Source organism: Falco naumanni, chromosome 4, assembly GCF_017639655.2.
Source record: "Falco naumanni isolate bFalNau1 chromosome 4, bFalNau1.pat, whole genome shotgun sequence".
Classification (NCBI taxonomy): Eukaryota; Metazoa; Chordata; class Aves; order Falconiformes; family Falconidae; genus Falco; species Falco naumanni.
Window position 1 is genome coordinate 75,289,688 of NC_054057.1, and position 25,151 is coordinate 75,314,838.

A 25,151-nucleotide genomic window follows, 5' to 3' on the forward strand; every position below is an offset into this window, starting at 1 on the left:
GTCCAGCACCCGCCCCAAAAGCCGCCGGTGGTGGCAGCGGGGTCCCCTGAAACCCCTTCTGCCCTGCAGCTGCCCCCACACTGCACCCTTGGGGGGAGCTGGAGTGGCTGCCCCGGCCACCAGGACCTCTCCCCTCTGTCCCCATGGGGCCTGCCAGCCCCCTGCTGTGAGGCCTGACCCCGGCCCAGCCTGTGGGGACCCCCAGTCTGCCCCAGGGGTCCCAGTGGGGTGTGAGCGAGCGGCTGGGTGGGCACGGCGACCTCTGCCAGGAGGGGCTGGGGGCCTCGAGTGGGGCTGGGGCAGTAGCTGGACTCCCCGGGGGCACCCCGGGCTGCAGGGGAGGGCATGGTGGCCCTGCAGCACTCCCAGCCGATACGGGAAGGCAGATCGGAGGAACCCCCACCCCACGGGGCGCCCCACAAAGGGCCTGGTAAGGGCTGCCCACACCCATCATGGCGGCGGCAGCGGCTTCACGGACACGCCCCCCAATCACGCAGTGCCGAGCTGGGATCTCGCGAGGTCTCGCAGCCTCGCGGGAGCAGCCGCGTCGCCGTGGTTACGCGTGGCCGGCCGCCCCCTGAGGCCAGGCGGCTGTGGGTTCGCGGCCCGGCGCCCCCGGCCGCTCCCGGCACCGGCGCGGTGAGGAGCTGCAGGCCGTACCCCGAGCCTGAGGGCCCGTCGGGCATGGCGGGAGGCTGCCAGCCTCGGGGGGGACCCTACAGCCGGGCTAGGGGGGCTCCAGGCAGCGGGGTGCCGTGGGTTCACAGGGGTTCCTCAGCCTAGTCGTGTCCTGAGGGAGTTTCAGGGGCCTCGGTGCAGCCGAACCTGTGGCGCAGGATGGTCGTGGGTGCCCTGGGTGCTTGTGGGGGCCGCGTGGGGATGGGCTGGCAGCCCCACGGGCTCCCGTTTAACTGAAACACGGAGCAGGAGGGAGCATGGGGCTGTGCCCAGCACTGGGGAGGGCCCTGCCGGGGCCACCGGGCACACAGAGCCTTCCCCTGCGCCCCTGGGTGAAGTTTATAGAGCCGGATAATTTTCACATGACACTTCTCCCTGTCCTACCCCTGCGCTCCTCGGGAGATGCGTCACTGACAGAGCCCTGCACTTTCAATGGTGTTTTGACAGCCAGGCCCTGAATAATGCTAGCAACCACGGCTGCTCTATCCTGCAGGCGTTCCTGGGAGAGGAACAGAGCCATTTCGTGTTTCTTTCCTCATTCTTTCTCCTGCAGAGCCATGGAGGGCCCTGCGGGGCTGTCTGCTGGAAAGGAGGCCTCTGGCTTGCCCACTGCTGCAGCTCTTCCCAGCGAGGCACTGCCAACACCAGTGCAGGTCGCAGTGCTGAAGGCGCAGGACCTGGTAAACAACTTCTGGAAATGTCTCTGCTGGTTTAATAAATGAGGCCAGAGCGATTTGGTGTGCTGTGATCCCGTTCAAGGCCAGGTGTGAAGGGATAAGGCTATAGGAAGGAGCGGTGAGAATGTCAGAGATTCCAGCAATGCCACGTGGTGGCTTCCTGCTCCCTGCTGAGGGCTTGTTCATGCAAGGATGGACGAGAGAGGATTGATTTCTGAGCTTGATAAAGAGTATGAAAGAGGGACCACATGGCTAATAGCAAAATTTATCCAGCAGATTGTTCGACTGTGATTCACGTAGACTGGGGAGTGCACTGCCTCAGCAGCAGCCCAGAGGTGCTGTGGTGGAATGTATCTCTGCCTTTTCTGCCTAACTGTATGTAAATGGCAGCTTTTTTAAAACAAAACACAGGCTGATACGAAAAAAATGTGTATCAGTGAGACAAATACCTCTAAAAAGGTCTCACCTTGGGTATAAAGTCAGATTGTCATCCCAGCTACAGTGGTTTAAATTGTATTGAAACCAACAGGGTGGCTCTAGCTGTAAAAAGGCAGTGGCTGCAGTGTGGTTACAGGGCAAGACTATGAGCTGGTTCTGATCAAACCTTGCCTACTGTGATTTCCATGTGCTGCGTGAAACACCCAGCTGTCCTTAAAGTCTTCTAGAGGAACTGGCATTTAGGAGGGAATGCGGAGGAGAAGCTCAGCTACTGCTGCAAGCAGAAAAATGCAAATCCCTGCTTCTGCTCTAGCAGGAGACAAAAAAAGCAAACTAAAAGCACCTGCTTTTTTTTTTTTTTTTTTTGCGGTTTTTACACTGTAGTATTTGAGTACCTCTCACACTGATAGATTTAGCAAACAGCATCTTAGGTGAGAAGTATAAGGTAAGAGGAAGAAAAACAGTGCTGAAAAGAGTAGACCTGTGGACTGATTGCATCTGGAATGTCGGTTTGTGGTTCTGATCGCTCCATCTTGAGAAATGGCTGTGGCAAAAGAAGAGGGGCTTACAGAAGTGGAATAATAAGAAAAACAATATGAAAAAAAAATCCAGCTGTAAGAAGTGTGGAATCTGCTTAATTAGAGGTAATGCAGAGAAGGATGAGAGAGGAGTCTAGGATAATTAATGGTACAGAGAAAGGTTAATTGGATGCTTCTGTTTAGCCATTCATAGACTATATGCTCAAGGAGACAGGCAGAAGGACTGGAAATTAAAACCAAGTGAATGAAATCTCTTTTTGTGCAAGAGCCAATATGGTACTAATTACCCCAGTCACATGGAGAGAGGGAGCTGAGGGAGAAGCCCGTGGAGGTTAGACATTCCTGCAGCTCAGGACTAAAGAAAAGCTGGGTTTGGGCACGGTGGTCCTCATGTTCAGGGCAGCAGCTGCCCTTCCCTGGACAGAGAAGTAAGCCGTGTTTCTCCTTTGGTAACTGTCTCAGCATGTGTTGTGCTGCTGTGGAGGTGCCTGGTGCTGCCTGGACATACGGATCCCCACTGCAACATGCTGTGCTCTCACCACCCCTGTTCACCTGTTTAAGCCCCTCTGCAGAAACATTTTAAAATTCAAACCTTCTCATGCCTGCTTAAAGCAAGTGGTGTGAAGGTGGTGTAAGAACCAATTGCAGAGCTCTCCCAAGAGCTTGCTGGAGCCCTTCTTTGATTTCAAGGTGTTCTGCAGCCACATGATATACACAAGTGTCCTGTGAGCTCAGCCACAGAGCTCAGGAGCTACTTTCTTAGGAGATGACAAAGGCCTCAAGCTTCCTGGAAGCACAAAAATATCAGTGGGGTATTTTGGGATCTGGTTTAGATGTGTCTTTCATTGCCTTTCCTGGGGTGAAGCCTGGACCTCTCCATCTCCCTTGCCACAGCCCTTGATAATCCTTGGGGCATCACAGCATGGTGGAGCAGGAAATTTCCCTCTTAAAGACAGGGAAGGGTGAGGTCTTAGCACAGCCAAACTTTGCTCCTCTTCCCTGTTCCTGTAGCGGAACAACCAAAGACCCCAATCGGTGAGCCCTGTCCTGGACACTGAACTGAGCTGCCTGCCAGAGGCAACTTTGATGCTGGGCCTGTTGCTGCAGAGCCAGGTGCTCAGTGTACCATTTGTTTGACAGAAAACTATCAAAAGCGACGTGTCAGTTACTTTGGTGCGTGTGGAGTTCAACGGAGCTATCTTGGGAGAGTCCTCCAAGACTGATGTCTTGCCAAATGGGACAGCAAACTATAATTTCATGACCAGCTTTGAGTGCAGCCCCGATGGGCCCAATTCCTTGGCTGACATTGCGCAAAAACCTGTGCTCTGTAAGTACCTGATGCTGAATTTCCCTCCTTGGAGGTGAGTACTGTCAGCTGCTCTGGTCTGTCTGCCTGCCACAGGAGTCACTTGTTCAAGAATAGCACTTTGGCAGCAGTGGTGGGAGGGTCTCGGAACTTCTGTTCCCATCTCTGCCAGCTGGAAGAACCCTCTTTCATGTTGGCCTGTGCTCCTTGGTTTTGCTGTTCTTGTTGGCCTTGGGAGATGAAGTAGAAGTGTGTGCCAGAGCTGACACTAATCCTTTGCAGCCCCTGAACTGCTGGTCTGAAGCTGTCTGAGAAACTGCCAGCTGCTCTCTTTTTATCTCTCTAGTGACAGTGATAGAAGTGTTGCAAAGGGAGAGGAGACAGAAGGAGAAGACCATGCCTCTTGGCCAAGCTGTGGTGGACCTTCTACCTCTGCTGCAAGGTACAACATTGAATTCTGCAACCTCTGTAACCACTTCTTACTCCTTGGCACTTTTTGATCTTTGCTGATGGACCCCTGGTTGTAATTTACGTCCTTTTGACAAAATGCACTTCATAGCATCTCTAGAAAGCTGGGTCCAGGGGAAGAGAGGGTGACATCAGTAGCTCAGCGTTAGGAGTTAGGCCATCATTTCTCTACAGAGCATCTCACTTTATGCTGTTCTCACTCCTGTTTCTTCCCAGGACAGTGTTCATTTAAGATCTCGACTCCTTTGTATGCAGTGCTTACCTCTCCATTAGAGAGCCTTCACCCAGAGGCCAAGGTATGTGGAATTTGGAACTGTTCCTTCACTCATTTGGCTCTCTGCTGCTTTTTAAGGGGAAGGTGAGCATGACTCAGCCACCTAGCTCATCACGGATATGTTACAGCCCTATATGTTACAAGCTTGGAGGCCTTTCCTGCTCCTATTGATGTCTGTCCCTAGTTGCCTATGATAGGTGAAGTCGTGCTAGGAAATGTTAATGTGTTCAGCTACCAAATTGCTCTGCAAATAATATTCAAGATGGAAAGCATAGTGCTGAAAAACCATAAAAAGGCAAAGGCAGATTACCTGCCCAACTTTATGTGGATAAAATGTCTCAGAGTCCATTATTGTACAAGCTGTGACTGCCTTTCCTGCAAGGTCCTTATTCATTCAGCTGGTTGAAAAGTACCCAGTGAATAAGGCGGGGAATGAAGTATGAGACTGGGAAAATGTGTCTAAGTTTGCTCCTGAGTCTGCCTGCAGTTAGCACTGAGTGATGGAGAGGCAGATATTGCATTAACTTTTCTGTATTTAAGAGGTGTTACACAGTAAGCAAGGCAGGGGGGTGTCCATTAGGGAGCAGAGATAATAAATGCTGATGAGCTGTTTTTTCACTGCACACCATCCATCCAGGTTTGGGACAGGTAATTAAAGACCACACACAGTGCGTGGAGATAGGGCAGAGTCAAAATGCAGCCCTAGCTTGGCATGCTCTGAATCACCAGGGGAAAGTCATTATTTTCCAGCCCTCATGTTCTTCCTCTGTGGCTTGTTTCATGAGACCTTGACTCTCTCTCCCTGGCTCATTTTATGAGACCTTTGGGGCATATGTCATGCCTCAAGCATGCTCCAATTTAAACAAACAAACATCACAATTCAGCCAAATTGATCATGATATTCCTTTCCTATGCTGGTCTGTTTTCTTTTACATCTAAGGTGAGGAATAAGATAACATTATATATTCTGGCCTTGGGCTTGTGCTTGCTTCTCCCTCAAGAGCAGGAGTGTTATAATTGTCTGGTTATTGGCTCTACTTTATCCTTGTCTCACAGGGTGACCTTGAAGTGACGGTGTGCACCAAAGAGCCCCTGCTTTCTGCGGTGGAGCTTGCAAATGGTAACCTCCTGAGTGTCACACTGGAGGCAGCTTGTTCTGTCCCAGAAGCGCTTGCTGCCACTGGACCCCTGCAGAACTACATGGCTTGCTTGCAAGTGCCAGCAGCTGGGGAGGTAAGGATTAGTCCAGACATGGTGAGAGGGGTTTTGGCTGCTACACAGGGGGTTGTTCTCCCATACTATGCACCGTGGAACAAGTGTCCAGACCCGTGGGGTGTACAGCTCCTGTGCTTGTGCCACAGCAGCCTTTGTTGTGAGTGCTCTGGGTCTCTGGTGTGACATATTTCTTTAACACAAAGGTCTGCTCGGCAACATTTGGATTAAGACTGGCAGGTTTTTTCCACACGACTATTTATTTTTGCTCCATTCTTTGTATGCGCATGGTGGAGTGCATTTTCCGAGCCATGCCCCTGCGCTGCTGCTTTGCTTTGTTAGACCCAGCTCGGAGCAGCTGGCACTTGCTCCTGCTCCTGCTGGAAATGCAAGTCCTTTCATTCTCATGTCTCTCTAGAAGGAATTCCCCTTGCTCTTCAAGAATGGCATCCTGAAGCTTACTGGTGAAAAGGAACCATTACCCAGGCCCAAGAAATGGCCCCTTGATAACATCATGGCCCCTGGCGCTCTGAGCATACCCAACTCCTTCATCACTGGTGGTCCCTATGAGGATGAGGATGGGGAACTCAACAAAAGAGAGGTGACAAAGGACTGGCAGTGTCATGGCTGGAAGAGAACGAGCAAGTCTTAGTGAAGGGACTGAGAAAGAATTGCAGAGACTTGTTATGGGAGGAAGGCGAGTGGTCAGTTCTCTGCGCAGTGTCCAGACACAGAGATGGTTCCCCTGAGACAGTGGGCGTGCTGACTCACCACAGGAGAGTTCCCTAGGGTGTATGTGGCAGGTCTGGTCCCCAGAAAGCTACCCACCCCTGAGCTCCTGGGCTGGGAGTTGTATTGCTGGTGGAATATTGTATTGTATTATTGTCTTGCTGGCAGAAAAGGACCAGGGGGTGCTGGCTGACAGCACTGCTGAACATGAGCCAGTAGTGTGCCTGGGGGTGGCCAAGAAGGCCAACAGCATCCTGGCTTGTATCCAAAACAGTGTGGCCATCAGGACCAGGGCAGTGATTGTCACCCTGTGCTCTGCATAAATGAGGCCACACCTCAAATCCTGTGTTCAGTTTTGGACCCCTTGCTACAAGAGGGACATTGAGGTGCTGGAGCATGTCTAGAGAGGGGCAACGGAGCTGGGGAAGGGGCTGGAGCACAAGTCTGATGAGGAGCAGCTGAGGGAACTGGGGTGGTTTCATCTGGAGAAAAGGAGGCTCAGGGGGGCACCTGATCGCTCTCTACAACTACCTGAAAGGAGGTTGTAGTGAGGTGGGAGTAGGTCTCATCTCCCAAGTAACAAGTGACAGGACAAGAGGAAATGGCCTCAAGCTGTGCCAGGGGAGGTTTAGATTGGATATTAGGAAACATTTCTTCACTGAAAGGTTCGTCAAGCACTGAACAGGCTGCCCAGGGAGGTGGTGAAATCACCATCCCTGGAGGTATTTAAAAGATGTGTAGATGTGGCACTCAGGGACATGGTTTGGTGGTGGGCCTGGCAGTCCTGGTTTAATGGTTGAGCTTGGTGATCTTAAAGGTCTTTTCCAACCTAAACAGTTCTATGACTCTGTGATTATCTCCTTGTGAGCCAGGCTCTTAATCCTAATGGGCTCTGGTGTCTGCAGGAAGGGCTGCTAGCTTGCTCTGCTAGGCTGGCCGGGGTGTGGTGAGTTGGAAACCTTTGTATGACTCATATTCTCTCCCAAGAAACATTATTAGGCATGAACTGGGGATGAAGCAGGCTGTGGAGATTGCTGTCCTGGCTCTGACCACATACTGTTTCTCACAGGACAGGGAGTTCAGGGTCCGAGCAGAAAGCATGAAGAGAATCATATGGGACATGGAAAGGCGTTGTTACCTGGATCCCGCTGCAGTAGTCATGTAAGGGACCTGAGAACCTCCCTTCCAGCATGGAGCAGTGGGGAGAAAACACCCCAGAATGCACTCAGCTGAGTGACCTAAGGCATGGAGCAGCAACATGCAGGTGTCTCAAACCTCTCACATGGTCAAACCGTGGCTCTGCCTTGCCTCCCGTGGCTCCTATGGCTGGCTCTTAGCCAAAAGTGTTCACATGAGCAAGAGAGCAGCTAACTGCCTTTAATTACTGGCAGCAACTTAGTTTTGCTATGGTGGGAGAAGATGAATTAACTGTAGCTGCTGCCTCCAGGCCATAGATGTTTGCTTATGCTGCCAGCAACTGGAACTGGTGACTGTTCCCTCCACGGTCTGAAGGAAGGGGCAGCAGAGTTGTGGTGAACAGACATGGAGTAGGGTGGCCCCCACAGCTCTCTTCTGAGCTGCTAATTAAATTTTGCTGAATTCCCAATACAATAAAATCCTTTCACTCCCTGTGGGCCCTCTTCATTTGTTTTATTATTGAATAAACATTACCTTTAATGACTACAGATATGCCCAAGATCAGGATGAGTATCCCATTTCTTTTTGAATCTTCCTACGTTCTTGGCCTCAGCTGCGTCACGGCTGTGAGTTTCACAGCTAAATTACTCCTCCTGTGGAAACAGTCCCTTCTATCTGGTTTGATTTTTAACATTTTTCCCCCTACACTTCCATCAGCCTGCCTGCTGGTTTCAGAGTTACCAGGCACATTGAATGGGCGCCCAGGGTCTGCTTGCTCTGTGCAATTCAGGATTTATACCAAATTTAATCATGTTCCTTCTTACTCATTTTATTCCTGAAGTAACCAGGGGAGAGAGAAAACCTAGTGAGTTGCTGTCACAATTGTTTTATAGCTGATTGTGCCATAAATGCACACAGCAGTGGATGGGGAAGAAAATGTACCAAGCCTGCCCCAAAGCATGTGTGTTCCAGTGGCCTAAGGGTGCTTGCTGTGTCCCATTGGTCCGCGCAAACCCGAGGGGTGATGTTTTGGGGCTGCTGGGCAGAAAGGAGGGCAATGGGCTCTCCAGCTTCGTCTCTGCATCTTCTCAGTGCCCTCTTTTGTGTTCAGCCTGCAGAAGCGCATTGCAGAATGCCAGTACTGGCCCGTGGAGGTTTGCATGATGTCTGTGGCCCCATCCAGCAAAGGCAAAACTAGCAAAGCTGACAAGGTAAAAGCGGGGAGGGGTATGTTGTTCTGGCTTGTGGAGCAGCATTGCGTTATCGGGCGTTTTCCTTTCAATGCCTTTGTAATACCAAAACCAGCCTTGAACCAGCCAAAGCAAGTCAGAGAGCTAGAGGCTTTGTAAAGGGATTAATCAGCCTTATAGAGCTGTTAAATAGACAAAGAATAACATTTTTTCCTTATAGCATGCAGTCTCGCTGATGTTCTGTGGTAGCTTGGTGGAAAGGGGTAAGGGAAAGCGTGCTTTTTGATAATTAAGGTAATTAATTGAGGGTAATTTATTTTTAGCCAATGGGGTTTTGGAACATCTTGAAGAAATTCACGCCTTCTTTCTCAGAGTGTAAATAAGTTATGCTTTTGCACATAAACTGGGGTGGTTTAACAAAGAAACAGCCCCTTAGCTAATGGTTCTGTTCATGGTGGCTGGTTGTGTGAGAGCTCCTATTCTGTTCCAGGGCAAAGTCATATAAGTTGGTACAAATCCCTTTCAGCACTCACTGGTGCCAGGACTTTGCAGCTGTGACAGAGATCCTTCTCCCTCACCCTCACCAGTCTGCTGCTAGCCAGGACTCTCAGACCTCATTAGCTACATGATTTCTGTCAAATCCAAGATGCACAGCTCTGGCAAGGTCGCTTGGATTTCTAACCACGTGGTTGATAATTTTGCAGCTGTATCTTAAAAAGACCATCCTGGGCAATGGCATGGTGTGGGCATTAGAGAGAAAAGCTGCCCTGCAGGGATTGGGATAAAATTTATATTCTACATATTAAATGACTCCAGTGTATTCATCCAGGTTGTCTCAGCTGTGTGCCAGTGACGGAGAGCCACTGGCTCATCAGGTGCATCAGTTTGCTGTGTGGCCTCTTCTTAATGGGATCGGTGACCTTGTTTCCTTAAAGAGAGTAACAGTCCGTTCAGTATCTCAGTCCCTTGCTCTGTGTTTCCAGGGAGATGAGGACAAGCAGATTTTCTTCCATGGCGTGGCATATGTCAACATGGTGCCTTTGCTGTGCCCTGGTGTGAAGCAGATCCGAGGTGCTTTTCGTGTCTTTACCTACCAAGACAGTGAGGTGTTCGAGAAGGTGAGAGCAGACCAGACTGCCAGGCTCTGCTGCAGCTCTGCAGTGTTTGTGCAGCGTGGGGTTGGGAGTAGGCAGCGTGGGCAGTGTGGGGTTGGGAGCAGGCAGCATGGACAGTTTGGAGGCTGACTCTGAAACTTCTCTGCCCTTCTGCTGATGGAGAAAAATAACAAGACAAGCTTTTAGGTGCAGACTTCTTAAACACAGGGGATTTCTGGGCATGTATGAGCAGGTTTGGGGGCTGAAAGAGGCTCTGAATTTCACTCCACTCCCTTCTCTGCCAGCAGCTGAGCAGGGAGAGCTATAAGAATGCTCTTCTCTCCCCAGTCTGGAACATGGGCAAATGAACTGCATTGCTGGGAAGAGCAAACAGTGGCTCTAAAAGGATAGCGTTACCCCAGGCAACAACCAAAAAAGCTGTCACTGGAGCTCTTTCAGCTGTAGCTCACGGAGGTTTATTTGCCTTTGCTTTTTTCCCCGCTCTGTTACTAAGAGTGACAGTTACATCTCCATTTTCCCACAGTACTGCTGGAACAGACCTGAGCTTGTTTCAGGAGGGCAGATGCACAGCCTGTTCTTTCTGCCCACGTCCCCCGTAGTGCTGCTGCCGGGGCTGCAGCAGCCGGGGAATGACAGCCCTTCTCCCTGCCTCCATGCTCCCGCTGGCTGTTGCAAAGCAGGGCTAGGCCCACAGCTGTTGGTGGGTCTCTGCTTCACCACCATGAATAATGGCCTCTTGGCTGCATGGTACTACTTGTCCTGTAGCGTTTATTTGTCACAAGTGAAGTGACACACGTGCTCTCTCTGTCGCTCTCATTCTCTGGGTACTTTGGGCTGCTCCTTGGTCTAGGCAGTCTTGGTACAGCTGCTCCATCCTCTCCCCATGATCCCCGCAGTTCTTGCTAGCCCAGCTCATGTACCAGTGATGGCTGGGAGGGAACAGCCTGTCTAGGTGGTCAGACAGTGTGTAAACAATCTGAAAAACCGGTTCCTTGCAATTCACTGATGTGTGTCAGGGAAGCTGCTCTGCACCAGAAGGTGAGCCGTGAGCCAAGAGTCACTGCAGGGCAGGTGAGGGTACCCAAAAAATTACAGGGCAGAGCTGGTGAGGGTAGCCAGATTCACCTAACAGTCCACACCACCGGGCAAGTCCATAGCCGTGGAATGCAGGTCAGTGGGTCAGGATCAGGGCAGCACGGGCTGGGTTCCAGCATTTCTACCACATAGCTCAGGCAAGAATCAAGGGCCAGTGCCTCAGTGAAAATGCAGCTCACGAGAGAAGACAGGGAGACCTTGCTGTGGCTTTCTCAGGCAGCTTGTTTCATAGTCTAACCTGAGGCTTCACAGCTATATGGTATCAGAACTGGCCTTGAGCACCAGCAACTACACTCCTAGGAGGGGAAGATGAGGTTGCATAGCTTCTTAATGCATTTGGGACCCTGACAATGTGTTTTGTGATGTGAGAGGGGGTGGGGAAGCCTAGTTTGTCCCTTGATTCCCTCTGTTCCCTCTTTATTTCAGACTAAAAGTCAGCACAGTGTTTTCCGGGATCTCAGGACACAGCTCAACCTGACTAAGGAAGGGTCATGGACCCCAGGGATCGGTACTCCCCTTTCCAGAGCCGTTCCCTGCAAGACTCAGAAGGAAGACAAAGAGATAATCACCAAAGATAAGGATTCCAATAGAAGGGTAAGGTCTAGGGCGGCATCTTGCGACATGGTTGCTCTATTTTCACATCAGAGGTAGCTGGGGCATGCAGAAACCAGGGAGTGACGCTGTGTTGCCTCAGCCAACTGAGAGATAAATTGTTATTTTGAAATTTTAGTACATGCTGCCTGAACAAATGTACAACTTGCATCCGAAACTTGCAAAGGTATGAGGGTTATTGAATCTGAAACAAGAGATGTCTTTTCTTTTTCTTTAATAGATGTCCAATGCGCCCAAAATCCAGTTGTCAGATGCCAGTGTAGAAGCTAAAAATGACACATATCTTAGCCTTGATGGACAGGTAATTATGTATCTCCAAAAAGAAGGAAAGGCTGCTAGACTGCCACTGCACTGTTGTCTCACACCTTTCACGCAATTAAATTCTTCAAGAGTGAGTTGGACAAGGAAAGTTTTATGTAAATGCGGTCCTGGAGTTCTTTCAGTGGCATCCAGCTGGAGGGCAGTCTAGCATTGGGTTAGAAGGTCTCTGTAAATAATCAGGTGTTTATTTAAAAGGGTCCCTTCATGTTTTGGCTTCTTCCTCAAAAATGCATTTCATTCTGCAAGCAGATTGATTATCTGGGCTTTCTCCTTTTCCCTAGACTGGTTTCTTGAGCTGAATTTTGCTGCCGTAAATCATTCTGAGGGCAGGTTATAAAACAAGCTGTGTCTCTGCAGTTTGAAGAGGATTTGCTGAAGATCTGTAGCTATATGCTCAGTCTTTCATCATGTCATTAATGGCTCTAGACAGCACGACATTGAGAGCGCAATGTTTATCTTCACAGCAATACACTGAAGCAGGAACGTTCCTGGTGATGGAGATAAAGCTGGACAAGGCCTTGGTACCAAAGCGATTGCGAGAGGAGCTCACCAGACGGTGTGTAAAGCTGTGCTGTAATTCTGGGGCTGACAGCTCATTTCTGCAGGATAGAACCAGGGCTGCAGAGCGAGCTCCCCCTCGGAGTGCTGAGGGCCTGAGCCAAAGCCCACTGGAATCAGGGGGAGGATTTGGCCAGACCGCTTAAGAGGTGGCATCTGGTGTGTTGGGAAAACACTTCGTTCTTCCCAGCTGGCATCTCCCTGCCATTCCTCTCAAAAAGAGAGAACACCAGAGCAGCACAACAGTGTCTGTGTTCCCATCCGGGCTTTGTTTCCCATTAATCCCCATGTGCTTGCCTCTTGCGTGTGATGTTCTGCTGGTTGCTTAGGGCTGGTCACCAGCATGGACTGCCCTGGGTAGCACTGCTGTAACTTCACCATAACATTCTGTCATTTTTTCCTTTTCAGACGTTTTCTCACAGTCTTCTACCCATCCCTTGGCTCTTACATTAGTTTTCACATCATTCTGCTGTAGAGCTGCTCTCTCATCTCTCCTGCTTCGAGTCTTCCACTGTCTGTTTGATTTGAGGCAGTTTCTTCCTGTCCAGTGGTAGCCCTGCTGTGTTACAGTCTAGGAGAGGCCTAGCATGTATAATTTATTGAATAAAAAAAGAGAAGATGCAGTAAATTAATAAAGTATAACAAGTGCAGGTGCTATTTCTCTCTCAAACAGAAATATAAGCAGCAGCCATTCTTTGAAGGGAAAGTACGTGTGTTGGTTTCTGTGCTGCCTGCTGTCTTCTAGAAAGAACAGGTTGAGGAAGGTGAACCCCCCTTAGAACAGACCTTCTCCTGGCCCTTTTTATACCATTTCTGCTCTACTGCAACTTGCATGAATTCAGCGTAACCCCCCGTTGTTCACCTGCGATGTGCAGCTGCAGATGTCAGGCCTGAAAAATCAGCCCTCCTGAGTCTTAGGAAGGGCTCTGTCTTGGGGGGCTCCAGCTGCTGCCACATACGCATGTCCTATCAGACGAGACCAACAGTGGATCTTTTTCTTGAAGGATGTTTAAATACATATCTCAATAGCAAACCATAGCTCGCTTTCTTGGGCTCCATCCAAAATCCTCTCTCATCCTCCTCCTGGCATCCTTCGCTTGCTTTCCGCAGGTTGTTGTTGGTTTTCTTTTTCTCTTCTGAAAGTGAAGCAATTTGCTTTTCATCTGTCTCACTGGTAGAGGTAACACATTGGTGATGGATGCTGTTCTGAGGCTGGGTGAGGGTGGGACTGTGAACGTGGGAGCTTGTTCAGTCTTTGTGGCTTCCCAAGGGGTGGTGACGGGTCTGTGCAGAGCACAGGGACTGCTCACAGCCACGGCACTGTGCTGCACAGCAGAGTTTGTCTGGGAGGGGTGGCCAGGGCTCAGGACCTGGAGAAAGCAGCTGGTCTGGGGCTCTGTAAGCTGGCAGGACAGTTACAGGAGTAGTTTGTATTTGGCAGGGAATAATCAATTTGCTTTGCTAATTGGGTAGCAGCCATCACAGGGATGTGACACCTTAGCTTGGTGGTCTGGATTACATTCTAAGGACTGAAGGTGTTTATGTTTAGGTATTGGCAAGCAAGAAATCTTGATAAAAATCTCCATGAATTAAGGCTGTTTTGACACCAAGGATTTTAATAAAATCTTAGTAAAAATTATGGTAATCATAAGGGGGTTTGATCAGTATTTGAAAGGTCATTATAACTAGCAGTACTACAGACAGGGTCAGTATGGTGTCTAGGGGTCAGCGCATGGCCAAGGGATGAGGTGCCACAGCCACACTGGGCAATGTGGGGAACCGATGGATCTTGGTGACCTGGGTGATAAAGTGATACATTCTTCAGAGCTTTCCTCAGGTTGGTACCTTTCTTGAGCTGTTTGGGCAGACCCAGGAGGCTGTGAGTTAAAGAAGATCTGCTTCTCTAGGAGAGTGTTTTTGATTGCTAGCAGTGACAAATGTTAACCTTATTATGATGAGCTCTAAGCGCTGAATGTAGGTGCCTAGTCTTCACAGTTTATTCTTAGTCTGAGACTTCAGTTTCCCTCCCCGGGTCCCTGTGAGGTGTCTCAGGGACATGATGACAAGCTCGAGCCCTTGCACTACAGGCTGCCTGTGCCCAAGACAAGCCAGTGTTGCTGGCAGTGTGTCTGGCTGATCTCTTCTGTTCTCTTGTTGACAGGGTCAAGCAGATGATTCCTCCTCGCCCTCCACTGCCTCCCTGGACTGCAGGAGCCAAGAAGGTAAGTGCAAGATCCTGTGACCTTGCCCCTACTCTGCCACCTCATCCCTCTCGCACAGGAGAATCAATCTCAGCCCTGCAGCAGTATGTAGGTGAGGTTTGAAGAGGAAATAAACAGAAAAGAAAACTTCTGGATGTACTTTCACAGTAGTATGCCTTGGGAAGGCGTTCCTGGGCTGTCACTCACGTTCACAGCCCATACAAAGGGGAGAGATTTAGCAAAGGCAGGGAAGGCAGCAGTGTAGGGGTGATTGGAAAGAAATGGGATGCTGGGGAGAGAGGCTACCAGAACCTTATGTTTACCCTGAGCAGTCCCAGCACTTTCTTGTCTCAGACTAGCTCATGTGCTTCATCAGACCCAGACAAACGTGAACAGAATCAGCCCCAACTGCTCTCAGGTCACCCAGAATTTTTGAGGACTTTTGTGTGTGCGACATCCTTAGAAAATGGTCTGAGAGTGCTGGCTCATCTTCTGTGGGTACAGAACAGCCGTCAAAGGAGAATGTCCTTGGATGGCTTCTGGGTGATTGTAAATTCAAAGCAACAGTGGGAGAAGCAGCAGCACTTCAACAACTGACCCCAGTGGTGATGCAGAATTGTGTTGTGCTGGACTGTGTGGAGTGCACAGTGATACATTTTGATTGTTACAGCACATGGAAGCTTCTGCCACTGAGATTAGGGAGATTACAGACTCTGCTGAAGAGGGCTGGCCCATGGGTTTAAAAAGCTCCCAGCAGATGAGATATATTTTACTTACAGCCAGTTATACTGCTCTAGAAGAGGCAACAACGACTGAAATACTGGGTTCTGATGGAAAAATACAGCAAGAGCAATATTTAATTGTGAAGGAGCTCTTTTGTATTTACATGTAGATATTTCGCAGCCCTCAGGCATGGGCAGGAAAGGATGCATGACAGATTAATTGAGACTTGAGTCAGGTGGAGTTTATGGGAGGCGTGGGCTCTGCCAAATAAAATACATTTCAAGGTTGATGGCATAAGTGACTTGTTAAGTTTGATTATTTGTTTCCTAGGCAGTGGAAGATTATCACAGCCGTGTCATGAACATTGCTGTTGCCATCCTAAGTGAATACCATGAGCTCTTTGGGAAGCAGCTGCCTGACCAGGGAGCAACAGACCACCAAACCCTGGAGGAACAGAAGCGGCAGCTCAACTTCGCGCTCAATAGTTCTGGCAAATATTTTGCTTTTAAAGAACAGCTAAAGGTAAAGAGTCCATTTGTGCTTTTTGCTTCCCTGCTTGTTTTGTTCTGGCAGTTTCTCAGTGAGGAGCTGCTGCTTAGGATGTGACTTAGGATGTTGTGTTGCTCCAGAATCCTGGCCACCTGCAGCTATTGCAGTGGGCAGAGGGGGAACAGGTTTTCCCTCTAAGGGAGCAAGCACCAAGTTGCTTCAGTCACACATCAGCAGAACTGTTCCTGTCAATGGGGAGGACTCCAAAGCTGGTCACATGCATTTGCCCCATGCTCATAGCCTGAGGAAGGCAAAGCTTACTGCTCTTGCACACTCAACAGTCTGCCCTAGCACAAAAAAGGGGTTCTCCCCTCTCAGCTGGTCAGCCTCGGCCATGCTTTGCCCAGAGACCCCCTCTTTGTGCCAAGGGGATGAGTTTTGGCAGATGTTGCCCCTAAAGGGGCATGGCTGTGTCAAGGAGAGCCAAGGTTGGGAGGTGGGAAAAGAATTCACTCCTCCTTTCTTTTTTTTTTCACTTTTATTAGTGCTGGGCTGGATTTCTTCCTCAGAACTAAGTTGGAGCTTCAGACAAAATCAGTGTGTTCTGGCTCTGCATGATTACAGAACTGGTGGGTGGCACAGGGGGGTCTGCCTTGTCCAACTGTCGCATGCCTCCATAGTATGCTGTAGTGAAGATTGTGAGGGAGAAATACCTGAAGACCACAGCATTTGAGACCCAGGAGCAGTTCCAGGCATTTCTGAGTGAGCTCTACGTGTACCTCGTGGACCAGATGCACATAGCCCTGAACCAGGTGGGGAGAAACCTGGGTGAGGTGGGACACGACTTCACTGTAGATCCAGGGCTAGACACTGCGTCTAGTGAAGCAGGGGGACTTTTGCCTTCAAGACAGAAGCAGGCTCATGCTTTCATTTGCTGCAGTTATCACGTGGGCCCTGAGCCACACTCAGGGGCAGGGTCCAGTGCATCTGTATCCCACTGCTATGAAATCCTTATGGTGGGATATGTGTGAGACACCATTAGTAAAAGCTGCTGTGGCTGGCTCAAGGTGAGAGGGGCTGGGTCCATGCCCTCTGCCATGCACCCGAGCAGAGCACAGACCTTCTAGCATGAGTTGGGGTCACCAGTAAGTGACACCACAGAAGTTTGACACGTTTTTATTCTAGGGGATGCTTTTACTTGTCATAACTGCAAATAATAGATATTGCCTTGTCCCTGTGTGGCAGAGGTACCACTGGGGACTGCTGCTGTACTGAGATCGTGTGAACAATTCTTACCCTCCCCAGGGCTAACGCTCTGTCTTGCTCCCTACCAGCTACTGTCTGAGGAAGCTGCTCCTCCTGCTCCTCCATCCTGCACGACTGAGGAGCAGCTCTGGCTCTTTGCTCATGAAGCTGAAGTCAACAAAGACTACAAGCTGGCATCTCTCTACTACCAGCAGGTAAAGGAGCCCCTGTTCTTTCCAGCCGGTGCGTCTGGGCTGGCAGCCAGCACGCCATCGCGGTGGCGTGGGGCCCGTGTTGCTGACAGCTCAGCCAGCCCTGACTGTGGTGTAGGGAGGAAGGAGCTGAACCCAACCAGGATACTCAGGCAGAATATGTGAGGGATTTTCTAGGGAGATGCTGCTCTCTGGAGGATGTGAGATAGAGCCTGGCCAGGTCACTGAGAATTTCAGCCTCGAGGCCAGGCAAAATGGGATGGTCCTAAAGGTGTGCTGGGTCAGTACTGGGAACACAGCCCTCTTAACAGGAGGCTAGGAGGAGGTCAGCTGAACCTGGAGGACATGTGTTAGGTGAAGGAGGCTTAGAGGAAGCCCAGCACAATCCCAGCGTGTGATAGACAAGGGCTTGGGGTGGTCAGAGGGAAGATATGGTCATTCCAGAGTTGTCCCCCTGCTCCAGTGTGTGTGCTGAGCATGACTGCAGCAGTCTTCACTCCAACAATGATCTCTTTTGTCTAGAGGATAGCTCAGGACCAGCGCAACATCCAGTACTGGCTGGACTATGGAGCATTCTGCCTTCTGGTTGAGGAAAAAACCAAAGCCCAGGAATGCTTCCAGCAGGCTCTTTCTCTGAACCCCCATCATATCCAAAGGTGCTGAGTACCTCCAGAGGGTGGGAGGCAGGGTCGGGGGTGTCCCCTGCACCACTGCCTGGGCCCTGCAAGGCTAACCTGTCTGACCCTGTCCCTAGCTTGCTGCTCTGTGGGATTGTGGCTGTGGTTCTGCAGCACTATGAAGAGGCAGAGATTTTCTTTGAGGATGCCTGCTGCTTGGAGCCATCCAGCATTGTAGCCTGGACACTTTCAGGTACAAAAGCAAGCCGGCCCGTGTGCTCAAGGTGTTCCTGTAGAGCCCAGAATTGCTTCTGCCCCAGTCCTGTTCCCCCTGCTCTAATCTGAGGTGCTAAGGGAAGGATTTTGCTATGGGTTGCTTGTCTGTTTATGCTGCTTATTCTGTCTCCCATAGGTTTGTTTTATGAGCTGCAGAATAGTAATATTCAGGCAGAAATGGCCTTCCGTGAGGCTAAGAAGCTACTGCAAGCACAGCTCGCCAAGGAGAGGAGCATCACTGAGGCTGCTGAGGGAAAAGGAGAGAAAAAGCACATTTCTGCTGGGTGTGTGAGGTCTCCCAGCCCAGGCCCAGAAGAGTGCTTGCCAGGTAACACCGGGCAAAACCAGGAGGTTTTTTTTGCACCAGCAAGGTGGGGGCTCACTGCAGCGTGGAGATGCTGAACAGTGGAAGGAAAGGGGAAATTTCGAAGTATTTCTAAGAGGAGAAATACGAAGGGTAAAGGAATGTGATGTGAACTGTGAGCTAGAGTAGACAGATCACAAACTACACCAGTGAGAGACAACAGTGGCAAGTATGCTGCTTTAAATGATGAAGTTTTCTGAAAGCAGCACAGCCGGTGCCTTGTCTTACCCGCAGCCTAGCAAAGGGACCAGACTTTGCATTTAGGTTTCTGCTCCAGCCCAGTGCTGCTGATATACTGGTGTGTGGGCAGTGGCCGGGTTGGCTGGGGGAAGCAAGCGTATTTTGAGCTGCCCCTGTGACAGTCATACATTAGGGTCATCCAGGTTTTGCTTTCATGAAAGCTGTTGCTGTGACTTCCCAACAGAGCTTGGAAAGCACTGCCTCACCAATTTGAAGGGCAAAACAGCCTGAACCGAAGGCTTACTTCAGAGCCTTGCTGAGTCCAGCCTCCCTCTGAGCCCAGACTTTCTGTCCTGAGTTCCAAATATTTGGCTAGGTTGCGGCAAATGGTAGCTGGCTTTATTTTTACCATTATCACCACTCCATGCAAAGTGCCTCAGGCAGGCAGGCTTGGCGCCATATGCTTTTTTTTGCCGTTTTTGATTATAAGGGAAGGGGTATTGCCTCATTTATACCTGTTTATAGCTTCACATGGTAATCTTGTACTCAAAACCCCAGACCCAGGTTTTGCCTCCTGCAAAGAAATTTCTTCCTTGTTCTGAAAATGTGATAGATCTTTTATATTTTCTCTCTTCCCTATTTCTGTGGAACCATGCTCCAAAGCAGGCAGTTTATGGCAAACTCTTTGCTTGCACCTAATGATTGTTCGGGGGTTTCATTTCAGGGGAGGTTCCAGATGGCTCCGCTGGCAAACTGCCAGAGGTGGTAGAGCCTGCACTGGCCTGTGTGGCACCCAAGGAAGAGGCTACTGCACCAGAGGCAGCCCTGAAAGGTCAGGAGATGGGGACTTGGCGTGTGAAGGAGATGGCCTTGTGCGATTAGTGGGGAGGAGAGTAACTTGGGAGCACTGAGCTGTGGCCATCCTGAAGGCAAGATATCAAGGCTTGTTCTCTGTCCCTAGCTGGGGAATCTCCAGGCAAGGCAGATTCATCCTGATTTTTAGAGCAGCACGTCTCAGGATGGACAGCCAGTGGGTGAACTCAGCTCCCTCCTTATGTATTGCTGCACCCAGCAGCCTTCATTGGCTGCTCAGATGTCTCCCTTCTGAGATGCCAGCTCTGTCCCTGTGGATCTCCTCTAGTCATGTGTTGTGTGATCTGCCTTCTCTACAGCTCTACAGGGTGGCAAAGAGATGGCAGTGCTGGGTGCTTCAGGCCCTGCTGGGGCCTGAAGTTTGGGGAGGCAGGGGCTTCACTTTAGTTAACTCTGACAAGCTTCAGTCATAAATTCCTACCTTTTCTTCCTATGACTTTGGACTGGAAAATTAGTGGGTCAAGAGCATCGTTTCTTTTCACATCTCTTACAAAACTTAAGCCCTTCAGAAAGAAATGCTGAGTTAATCTCTGCTTCAGCCTCCCCTGCCACCTCCTGGGTTTTACATTGTGTTGCTGGGATTCCTCTGTCCCTGGCAGGGTCTCAGCCCCGACCCTTGCTTCAGAAATAAAAAGCCCATTTTAGGACTGATGGAGATAAGTTTTCTTGCAGCACCATCCCCTGGCTCAGGACTTAGCCAGCCTCCCTGCACAATCTTCATGAAGGCAGTGGAATTCCTCATCAAAGTCAATGCCATCCAGGTCAGCTCAGTGTGGGGTGGAGGAGTGGGCAGAGAGATTTGGTCTCCTTCCCTGCATTATTGCTAAAGAGCTGGTAGCAAACTCCAGCAAGCCCTTCTTGGGCTCAGAGAATAAGCTGTGGCTACCCCAGATGCTGAGCACAAGAGGGAACAAAACCTCAACTGCCCAGAAATGGAAAACTGTGGCCAGGCAGAATATTCAGACCAAAATGCTGGTTGTGGACACAATGATCTCAGGCAGGCGAGGTTCTCGGGCTGCCTCAGCTTAGCGCTGCTTGCTAGGGAGGGAATGGCTGAGTCAGAAATGGTGCAGATGTGCTCTTCTCTGTACGTTCAGAGATGAGATACATTATTGTGATGCTTCCAAGATGCCAGTACTCCTTTCTTCTCTCAGGTGCTTGTGTATGTCAGAGTAATTTTTGTGTCACCTGTGGAATGTCTCTGTCCCACACAGTCATCTCTGTGGGATCTCTCTGACTGCCATGTTATGCTGCCTGCCTTAATTTTACATGGCACAAAGAGTTGCTTAAAGCAAAACAAAACTAGAAGTAATGGAGGAAAATATTCAAAGGGGGCTGGGGGAAGTATCTCCTGTATTCTGTTCATGGAAGTCAAATAAGTGCAAGTCAGCCCTCCTGCCATGTCCTTCTGGGGGTACCTGTGGTTTGCCTGCTCTCCTAACCACGACGCTGTGCTGTTCCTCCACAGTTTGTTCACAGGGCGCTGGCCCATGAGCTGCTGAGCCTTCAGGGAGGTCCCTCCTGTGCGTACTACCTGGCGCTGGCCCAGACTTATATGATGAAGGAAGAACTCTCCAAATGTGAAGAATGTCTCTGTGAGGCTGTTAGAATTGACTGCATGGTAATTCTATGTGTGTCCCTGAGCACACTGTCCTGAAGCAGGACACTGGCCAAACACCACAGCAGGCTCCACCTGCGTTGTTGCTGCATGTGAACCTAGACACCATGCTTCATTTGTACTTGAGCAAATCTAATGTTAGTCCGCAGCAATTTCTGCAGGGGAGGACAGTCATAGCTAATGAACCACATCAGGCTGTGGCTGTGGCACTGCCCTCCTCATTACGCTGCTTATTACTTGCCTTCTGTAATCTCCTGCACAGACAGGCGACATTTCTGAGCACGGACTCCTCTCTCTCTCTGCAGCATCTGCCTTTCTTTTCCCTTTGAACAGGTATATCCTGATCATCTTTCCTTCTGTTGATGAGTCAGGCTCTGTTTCGTGAGAAACAGGGTTGCTATTCAGCAGAGAGGGAAGGTGGGTTTGGGGAGTCAGGTTGAATGGAAGGCAGAAGGAAGCTGACACCTCCAACTGCTGTTTGCGTACTCACCGTACCTGGGGAGCCTTGCATGGGCCAGGGCACCATGCAGGGGAAGGCTGGAGAGGGCTCCCAATGCAGGCGTTATGACTTGTGATTAGTTTTGTATATAAAATCTGCCCTGCTATGATTAAACACTGATCAGCTCTTCCTTTCTGCTGATTACAGGGGTCCCTGCCCCTCTCCTGGGTTTCTCTCCCTCCCATCTCCTGGCCACATCTCACTCCTGGTTTTGTGTGCACAGAATCCAAACGTCTGGGCTCAGAAAGGGCACCTGTGCTACCTGAAGAGGGACTTTGGTGAGGCAAAGGAGTGCTATGAGCGAACCGTCAGTTTTGTGGAGGATGCTGCAGATATGCACTTTGTCTACCTGCGCCTGGGCTCCATCTACCTGGAAGGGAAAGAGGTGAGGAGCCAGTGTGAGTGGTGGAAGGAAATTTGCCACAAAGCAAATCACGGGAGATTCCAGTCTCCATTATCTGTAGCTATAGCCAAGATCTCACAACACAGCAAACCCTTCTGCAGAGCTCGGCTCCTTAGAGCATGGGCCTGCCCTGTTCTTTTGTGCCAGCTCCACGTCCCAGCTGCTATGTCTCAGGGTGCTGCTGAGCCTTTTCTCATTGTGCTAGCAATGAGGGTGACTTCTACATTACTGTGTTAGAACCAGGCCAGCACAGAGCCACTGCATCAGGGGCAGCGGGCAGGCTCTCAGCCCCCCGGCAGCAGTGGGGATGGTGGCTCTGAGCCCGCTGGAGATATGGGGTGTTTGGCAAATTCCGGGGGGAGAGCTGTCTGCGGGGTGATGCTTTTGATGCAGAGAGAAACCCGATTGTCTCTCTCCTAGTAGTATGGCCAGGCAAAACAGACCTACCTGCTCGCCTGCAAGAACTCTGCGTCCTGTCTCACCTGGCTGGGAGTGGGAATTGCCTGCTACAGGGTAAGTGCAATTACCTTCAAGTCATCTGCGCTTTAATTGGTTCTGTGGCATGGGATGCACTGCTTGCTTTTACATGATCCCTTTTAATGAAGTAAAGCTTGGCTGCCTGTGAAACCAATGCTCCTGAAGGCCATCATGTGCTGTGTGCTATCACAGTCCCAGCGTGGCACCCCGGGCTGCTCATACAGAAGATGTCAGGAGACAGCCACCCTCAGCAGCCGCCCTGGGAGCAGCAATCCTTCCCCCCTCATCCCGCTGCCAGGGCCTGCCAGCACCTCCCTCGCCAGGATGTCATGGCAAGCACGTAATCTGGGCCTGGGCTTCGCTCGGAGTGCCTGCCTGTGCATGACCTGCATGTCGCTGTGAAAGAATTGAGCAGAATGGCAGCAAAGAGGAATCTCGGTGCTTTCCCTGCCCAAAGGAATTCAGCGCCTCTGGAGGGCTGCCAAGGACACCCAGCCACCAGCAGAGTGGTATCTCCCAGGGGTACACTTTGTGAGGTTCCTCCAAGGGGGTTTGGCACAGAGAAGCAAATAGAAGGAACTTGAACTTCTGTTGCCCCCTTGGCCAAATGTGTACCTCCTGGGAGGCTGCAGACTCCAGCCAGGGAGGTGAGCCGTGGCTTGGGGGCTGGCTGCAGCCCTCCAGGCACCAGCTACCCCTGCCTCCCAGGAGCCAGTGTGCAGCAGGAATAGGGGTCAGGACCAGAGTCATGTTTCCTCGTGGAGCTGTACCATGGTCCCCAGAGCAGAGGTGAAGGCATTTGTGCTGCTTTGTAATTGTGCTGATTTGTAAACAGTGTGTGCTCCCACCGGGATCAGTAGTCAATGGTGAAAGGCTTGTGCTCCAGACTGGGAGAGCTGGATGCTGGCACTGAGGATAACTGGTTGCCTTTGCCCTAAATCCTTTCCCTGCATCCCTATCAGGGAAACCCTGCTAGATGTTTTTCTTGCACTGATTTCTTCAGCTGTTAGAGCAGATGCCCATTCAGTTCTGAAGCACTTTCTGCCTGCTGTTTGCCTTTTGTTCACACCTCTCCTTCTCTCCTTCAAGCTGGAAGAGATGGTGGAAGCAGAAGATGCTCTCTCCGAAGCCAATGCCCTAAACAACACCAATGCTGAAGTGTGGGGATATCTCTCCCTCATCTGCCTGCAGGCGAGTGCCCAGCCAGCCAGCTACTCCCACCGCCAGCCTGATACAGTGGACAGGTTTCTCAGCATCTGTTCACAAGCCTGAATAACGTGTTGTAGATCATGTTGTTCAGCCCGGAGGAGACAAGGCTCCGGGGAGACCTTACAGTGGCCTTTTAATACCTAAAGGGGGCTTATAAGAAAAATAGGGGTGAACTTTTTAGTAGGGCTCATAGTGATAGGACAAGGGGGAATGGCTTTAAACTAAAAGAGGGTAGATTAAGCTAGATAGATTCTTCACTGTGAGGGTGCTGAGGCGCTGGCCCAGGCTGCCCAGAGCAGCTGTGGGTGCCCCATCCCTGGCAGTGCCCAAGGCCAGGCTGGACGGGGCTGGGAGCAACCTGGGCTGTGGAAGGTGTCCCTGCCCATGGCAGGGGGCTGGAACTGGGTGATCTTGGAGGTCCCTTCCATCCCAAACCGTGCTGTGATTCCATGATCTCAGTGGTAAAAATAGTTGGGGGGCAGTGCTCAGGGAAAGTGAAGTGTTTGGATGACAAATGCAGTGCCCTTCCTCACTGCTCATCATTGCTCGATACACTTACTCCCCTGGGCCACGTCCTGAGCTATGTTACAGCCCCGAGGGCCGGCACCTCTCCAGTGGGATGGTTTCCTCACTAACCACTCTTGTGCCATTTCTCCAGGGAGGACGGCAGCTGGAAGCAGAGCAGTGCTACAAATACACCGTCAAGGTTTGTCCCCCTGCACTGCTGCGGGGCAGGCAGGGCACCGTGTAGGCGGCCAGCAGGGCGGGAGGTGCCCAGAGCATTGCCACAGCACGGAGCCCTTGCCGCCTGCAAGTTTAACAGTGTGGCATGTTAGAGGTGACATACGGAGACGGGGCACGGCTAAGGCAGCTGGCTGCTCCCCTCCCGTTGGGTGCCCTGCTCCCATTGGTGTCCCAGTTCCCGTTGGGTTCCATTGGGTGCTCCCGCTCCCGTTGGGTGCTGCTGGCCCCCCGGCCCATCACTGACACCAGCAGGGCAATATAAGAGCTGTTTCCTGGGGAGTCCGCGGGGGTCGCAGCCCCCAGCCCTGCAGCCGGCGGGTGGGTGTGGGTGTCAGGGTGTGGGTGCGTGGGGGCCCTGGGCCGGGCCTGACCCCCCATCTCCGTCCTTCCCTGCAGCTGGGCCTGAGGAACAATGCGCTGCTGCGGGAGATCCACGCGACCCAGCACCGGCTGGGCTTCGGCAACCCGTCCCTCTGAGCCCATCCCCCTGAGCCGCCCCATCCCCCTGAGCCGCCCCATCCCTCTGAACCCCTCGGCACTCTGAGCCTCGTGGCCCTCTGAGCACTACCGCCCCCCCGGCAACTCTGAGCACCCCCCGGTCCTCTGAGGCCCGCGCCCTTTGAGCCTCGTGTTCCACATAAACCGCCCGTGTCCCGACGGCTCGCTCCCGCC

The 25,151-nt window shown here is 51.1% G+C and overlaps 1 protein-coding gene across 1 annotated transcript; it reads left to right on the forward strand.

Moving 5' to 3' along the window:
• Window positions 1-549: 549 nt before the first annotated feature.
• Window positions 550-25,020, forward strand: CFAP70 (cilia and flagella associated protein 70). Its single transcript, XM_040590406.1, has 28 exons — window positions 550-639; window positions 1,232-1,358; window positions 3,473-3,659; window positions 3,985-4,080; window positions 4,323-4,402; window positions 5,437-5,613; window positions 6,011-6,193; window positions 7,391-7,482; window positions 8,570-8,669; window positions 9,632-9,766; window positions 11,285-11,452; window positions 11,691-11,771; window positions 12,256-12,347; window positions 14,511-14,571; window positions 15,604-15,795; window positions 16,443-16,574; window positions 17,097-17,222; window positions 17,742-17,875; window positions 17,974-18,089; window positions 18,249-18,440; window positions 19,381-19,488; window positions 20,202-20,290; window positions 20,998-21,150; window positions 21,870-22,031; window positions 22,473-22,562; window positions 23,616-23,717; window positions 24,394-24,441; window positions 24,876-25,020. Exons 2-28 carry the CDS (start codon window positions 1,236-1,238, stop codon window positions 24,954-24,956), a joined length of 3,300 nt encoding a protein of 1,099 aa, XP_040446340.1. The 5' UTR covers window positions 550-639; window positions 1,232-1,235; the 3' UTR covers window positions 24,957-25,020.
• The last annotated feature ends 131 nt before the right edge of the window (window positions 25,021-25,151 follow it).

Excerpts from the sequence above, each read along its gene's own strand:
- CFAP70 (XM_040590406.1), top strand. The coding sequence starts at position 1,236 with ATGGAGGGCCCTGCGGGGCTGTCTGCTGGAAAGGAGGCCTCTGGCTTG. Across the intron at positions 5,614-6,010 it reads AAGTGCCAGCAGCTGGGGAG|AAGGAATTCCCCTTGCTCTT; the intron begins GTAAGGATTAGT and ends ATGTCTCTCTAG. Across the intron at positions 24,442-24,875 it reads GCTACAAATACACCGTCAAG|CTGGGCCTGAGGAACAATGC; the intron begins GTTTGTCCCCCT and ends CCTTCCCTGCAG.